The sequence below is a fragment of the Nanorana parkeri genome, unplaced genomic scaffold (genome assembly GCF_000935625.1).
Source record: "Nanorana parkeri isolate BGI_ZX_2015 unplaced genomic scaffold, ASM93562v1 scaffold15, whole genome shotgun sequence".
In the NCBI taxonomy this organism is placed as follows: domain Eukaryota; kingdom Metazoa; phylum Chordata; class Amphibia; order Anura; family Dicroglossidae; genus Nanorana; species Nanorana parkeri.
In genome coordinates, this window is record NW_017306283.1 from 912,145 (window position 1) to 918,206 (window position 6,062).

A 6,062-nucleotide genomic window follows, 5' to 3' on the forward strand; every position below is an offset into this window, starting at 1 on the left:
CAAGTCTATAGCAGGGCTGGACAAACCTCAGGAGCCTTATAACCAGTTCTCCTTAAAAATTACTGCTGGCGTCTGACTTGTATGTCAGTGGAACCGGCTCCTAAAAAAATCCTGCTGGCTCGAAGGTTGCCACCTGTCCCGGATTCACCTGGACAGTCCGGGTTTTGAGTCTTGTATGTGCTGTGTTTGGGTTTCAGCTGGCCTGAACCCCAGACACGGCACATACAGGACTGAATCCGGGACAGGCGGCAACCCTAGCCGGCTCCTGAGCTGCATATGTATTTGTCCAGCCCTGGTTTATAGTAATGGTACTGCTGTCATTTTAGCCCAATAGAGTGGCGATGCTTCAACCCCCTGAATTCTGCATGGGAGTGAATGGGGGATTTAGGAGGGGAGAGCGACTGCTCGTTCTGCTTAGGAGCATTCAGCATAAGGTCCTTGCAGATACCTTTTGTTAGCCAGTTGCCTGGTCGATACGCTGACCGTGCTGCATCAATACTTTGACATTGTGGGGTACTTTGTCTAGATCAGCCTTTCTCAACCAGGGTGCATTCTGCGTTCCTCAGGGTGCCTTAAAATACCTGCCCCGCCCACACGCCAGCCGCAGCTCCCGCCCGCACAATGGAAGCGACATCCGCCGGGACCGGCAACAGCACGCCGCCTTCCGGGACCTCGTCCACTCCTCCCCCAGCCAGGTAAGACATCCCCCGAAAATAAGACCTAGTGTCTTATTTCGTGCAAAAAATAAAAAATAAGACAGTGTCTTATTTTCGGGGAAACACGGTAGTGTGAGACGGGTGACTCTGATGTGAAAGGAAGGGGGACATGTCTTTAAGACACGTCTGTCGTTGTTTGTTCCCAACTTCTGCTAATACTGCTTACCCAGCTCAATAGCTCAAGCTGAAATACACACACAACTATGTGATCAAAGGGAGCCGCTCATTCCTTTTTCCCTGCTCGGTTTTTATTTTAGTTAAGAGAGAGACTCTGAAATCAAACTTGCTGGCTTCTGCGTTTGGGTCCCTGACCTGAAATAGGTATGTAAGTCATGAAAGCCAGAGGTCATAATCCCCTCCAGGGAACTGTAAGGCTGCAGGCTGGAAATCTCGCCATGCTCTAGAAGCACGCACAGACGACTTCCTGGCCAATCAGGAGTCCGCCCAGCTTCTTGATTGGCTGGCTTGACGCTGATTGGCTGGGAAGCATCAGCATGGAGCTGGCTAATCAGCATTGAGCTGACCAGAAGGCATGGAGCCAGCTTCCCGGCCAATCAATGATGGCGACGGCTGTACCGTTCATTCAGCAGGCTGGGGACTGGAATAGACCATCCTTGGCTTGGGACCGGCCTGTGCACGGCATCCCTGCTGTAGTTATGGCTCAACCTCACTTGATTTACTAAAGACTTGTTCACAATTCTCATCGGCAGCAATAGAGGGATGGTGTACTAAAGGTCCAGTTGTCCTTTTATTGATCTCAGAGGCATATTGGAGTATTAGATGAGATGTATTGATAAATGTATTGATAAATGTGTGCGATATGAACACAGACACAGTGTTAATGCTCCTTAACCTGCTTCAGTTTCTAAATCATCCTCAGCTGTCTGCTATGATTAACGATCGTGACGAGGACACACTGAGTTACATGAATAACTTACAGGTAACCGGCACATATATGCGAAGATACTCCTTCTTGTGTGTTATGAGTTCCCTTCAGAGGTCAGCAAGGGCTTATTCCAAAGCTTAGTTACTACTTCTTGGAAAATTTTATTAAAGGAGAACAACGAGGGGGGTGATTATCTCTCAGCCTCATAATCTGAGCCGACCTGTGGCAATGAGACTGTCACAGGTCGGCTCAGTAGATCGGGAGGTGAGCGAACACATACCGGCGTTCGCTCACTTCTCGATCTATTCATGACTGTCACTCACGGCTCCCTGCAGGGATTCCCCCCCTCCCCGCTCCGATCCTCCAGCGCTGACTGGCGGAACGCACGGGGGAGGGGGCGGGTACAGCTGGCTCTGCCTCTAGATAGGCAGAGCCAGCTGTCAATCACGCAGCTGGGTGGATCCAGACAGTAATGTCGGGATCCGTCCCGGCTGCGGCGTCTCAGTATACAGCGAGCTGTAGCTCCCTATATACTTAGCTTTGGGTGACGGGAGGACGCTAGTTTGTGTCCTCCTGTTACCCTTAGGAGATCTATGGGGAAAAGCCCTAACCCCATAGTTCTCCTTTAATTAAATGTCCATTGCCTGGCCACAGGTTCACTTTAAAGTGTAAGTATTCCTTTTAGTGTTACTTATTCTGTAGCCTGCCGTGCCCTCTGTCCTACCACCGCTTCAGTCTTCTACTCCATGTCCCCAATCCAACCAGATATCACTTATGAAGCTATAGAGCAAATTAGGAACATCTGAGCTGTTCCTATTCACGTGCTGTACTATCTAGGGATGCACCGATACTAGTATCGGTATTGATGCCGAGTATTTGGGAGAGTACTCGCACAAATGCTCCGATGCCTAGCCCGATACTTGAGCGTCCGGTATCAGGAAGCCATGTAATGACGCGTTGCCCGTCTTCCTGATTGACCAGCTTCTCGAGCAATCAGGAAGCAGGGCAACGCGTCATTACATAGTGACCGGCTTCCTGATTGGCCAGAAAGCCGGCTCCATGCTCCCTCGTTACCTGGTGACAAAAGGAGCATGGAGAAGGCTTCCTGGCTAATCAGGAAGCCGGGTGGCACGTCTTTACACGACGCCCGGCTGATCAGGTAGCGAGTCATTACACGCCACCCAGCTTCCTTTATGGGACTTTCGGTATCGGCGAGTACGTACTTCCCATAGGGTTAAATTAAAAGGGAACAGGGCCCAGCTCAGGTCATTCTGACCCCTCGCGTTGTGCCGGAGAAGTCAAATTTGCTTGCTTATTGAAGGTATTTGGCTCAGTATTGAAGCCATTGGCTGAAGATGACAGCCAGGAAGCTAATATTTCCTGGAACTAGCGGGCAGCCTATATCCTAGAATTTAGGATACAGGGAGATGTTTTATTTGTATCTTCGTCTAGAATTAAAACCATTTTATAGAAATGTTTGGGCCAATGTCCTTGCAGACAGAGCAGATTACATCCATGGTGGTATGGACAGTTAGGCCCCGTTCACACTGAGCGATTTATCGCGGCTCATATTTCCACGCGATATCGCTCTATGTAGCTTCTCCAATCCATTTCAATGGAGCTGTTCACATCTCGTCGCTCAATATCGCTGGTAGCTTGTCGCTCCTACATGACCCTTTTTTCGAGCGATATTGCTCCTGATTGCATACAGCCCAATAGGAAAAAGTCGCGCGATATCGCTCAATATCGCTCGTTGCGCAATATCGCTCAAAATCGCGCGATTTTCATGTCGCTCAGTGTGAATGGGGCCTTAGTGATGTGTGTCACCGGATGCTTCTTTCTCTTTATTCGGTGTGGACGTATTTTCAGTGTCAGAGCTGCCAACCTCTTTTTCTTTACAATAGGTGGAAGACGTCACGCACTTGAAGTCAAGTTGTAAAATCAAATTCTATTTCAACTCCAACCCTTATTTCAAGAACGACGTGGTCATCAAGGAGTTCCAGTATGGCACCTCTGGTGAGTGGAGTGTCTGGGCCCGGCCACTTCTGGTGCTTTCAGATGAGTTCCTATGGAGCGCGTGATCTGATAGTTTGTTGTCTTTTTGCATTTTTTTCAGTTTTGCTTTGCACACCAAGTGTTTGTTTTGAAGCTATTCTGATTATTGGTGTATATTTAGGGTGATGTGATAATATTATAAAGGTAGAATAGAATTAAGATCAATTTAAAAAGGAACTGAACACTGGAAGCTGTGCCCATGCAAATGGCTAGTTACCGGTCTCCCTGCAGTTGATCTTTGCCCCATTACGGACTGTAGCTGGCCAAACACTATGCAAATTCCAGTTCTTGATGTACCAGCTGATGGAAGGAGTCGGTTGGAAAATCTTTGCGCGAACAGAGCTGGCAGCCAATGAGCTGCCTGCTCTGTTCGGGTATTCTGACAGCGGCCGGTGGCGGCCATCAGAATACAGTGAAGACAGCGGGGAATTCCTTCGGCAACTCTCATAAGCTTTGATGGCGGAATCTGCCCACAGGTTGAGCAAAGAAAATATTACAGTGCATGGCCAGCTTTACATTGTCCTGTTCTGTAGAGATGAGCTTGTGTTGGGGCGAAGGTCCCGGATGAGCTTGTGTTGGGGCGAAGGTCCCGGATGAGCTTGTGTTGGGGCGAAGGTCCCGGATGAGCTTGTGTTGGCGCGAAGGTCCCGGATGAGCTTGTGTTGGGGCGAGGTCCCGGATGAGCTTGCGTTGGGGCGAAGGTCCCGGATGAGCTTGCGTTGGGGCGAAGGTCCCGGATGAGCTTGCGTTGGGGCGAAGGTCCCGGATGAGCTTGCGTTGGCGCGAATGTCCCGGATGAGCTTTCGTTGTTTTTAAAATACGGTTGAGATAAGGAAATTTTTAAGGTCCCGGATGAGCTTGCGTTGGGGCGAAGGTCCCGGATGAGCTTGCGTTGGGGCGAAGGTCCCGGATGAGCTTGCGTTGGGGCGAAGGTCCCGGATGAGCTTGCGTTGGGGCGAAGGTCCCGGATGAGCTTGCGTTGGGGCTCATCGGCTCAGATTATGAGGCTGAGTGAAAATCACTCGCCTCATAATTCTCCTTTTTTAAAATACGGTTGAAATAAGGAAATTTTTAAACATTGGTTTTGTATTTATATTTCTAATATAGGGCGCCTCACTTCCCACTCCACTCCCATCCGATGGTGGCGGGGACAAAACTCAGACTCGTACCATGGTAAATCTGGCAACTCCACGCCTAGTTTTTTCAGCTGGTTCAATGATCACAGCTTCCCAGCAGCTGACCGCATAGCAACGGTAAGTCGCATGACATGTTTGTAGCGTCTGGTGCTAAAACAATTGTGTATTTATAGCCAGTTATATACTCTGTTATTGCTAAGGGCCCCAGTACGGTCTGACTTTGTAATGATTTGTCAGGCAAGCATGTGGTAGTCGCATACAGTTCAGAGCTGACATTTTTACATACGCATCAGTCCCTGTCGTCAAGGAGCTTACAATCTAAGGTCCCTATCTCACATACATAACGGGCTGGGAGGACACCGGAGTACCCGGAGGAAACTTAAGCAAGCGCCGGGAGAACATGCAATTTCCTTGTCCTGATTGGGATTCGAACCGGGGACCCCCCAGTGCTGCAAGGCAGGACCACTAAGCCACTGTGCTGCCCGTGCATCTTTTTGAATGCTGTCAAAGCATTTCATATGCTAAATAAATTTGGTCAGATTGTCTTTAAAGGAGAACTATGGGGTCAGTGTTTTCCCCCATAGTTCTCCTTAGGGTAACGGGAGGACACAAACTAGCGTCCTCCCGTCACCCAAAGCTCAGTATATAGGGAGCTACAGCTCGCGGTATACTGAGACGCCGCAGCCGGGACGGATCCCAACGTTACTGTCTGGATCCGCCCAGCTGCCTGAGTGACAGCTGGCTCTGCCTATCTGGAGGCAGAGCCAGCTGTACCCTCCCCCATCCGTTCTGCCAGTCAGCGCTGGAGGATCGGAGGGGGGAATGACAGGTTCGAGAGGTGAGCGAACGCTGGTATATGTTCGCTGACCTGTGACAGTCTCATTGTCGCCGGTCGGCTAGAACTATGAGGGGAGTGAAAATCACTCCCCTCATAGTTCTCCTTTAATGCCTAGGGGACATGAAAAAGCTGTTTTTCTCACCCGATCTCTCCCAGAAGTCAGCGCTCTCCTCTTCTTCTTTACCTCTGGTCCAGCTGCTGACTGTCCTTCAGCCCTCTCGCGTACAATGCATGGCCATGGAGTGAAGGGGAGAGCAGGCTGCAGGAACCGGTCTAGTAGCCGGGGGTCAGGTAAGTAATTCGGCTTTATCCTGTCCCCTAAGCATGAATGACCAGTTAACCCTTGCAGTGTGGAGCCAGCCACGAGAAAACTTCGAAGTTGGGCTTTAAATCTTGACACCATCAAATGTCCACCCTCCTCCTCCACCCCC

General features: G+C 50.0%; 1 protein-coding gene across 1 annotated transcript in view; it reads left to right on the forward strand.

Moving 5' to 3' along the window:
* LOC108788509 (protein SET-like) overlaps positions 1-6,062 on the forward strand; it is a 17,768-nt gene that overhangs the window by 7,573 nt on the left and 4,133 nt on the right. Inside the window, exons 4-6 of the mRNA XM_018558273.1 lie at positions 1,579-1,656; positions 3,507-3,618; positions 4,765-4,910. Coding sequence (XP_018413775.1) covers positions 1,579-1,656; positions 3,507-3,618; positions 4,765-4,910 — 336 coding nt within the window. The remainder of the gene's footprint in view (positions 1-1,578; positions 1,657-3,506; positions 3,619-4,764; positions 4,911-6,062) is intronic.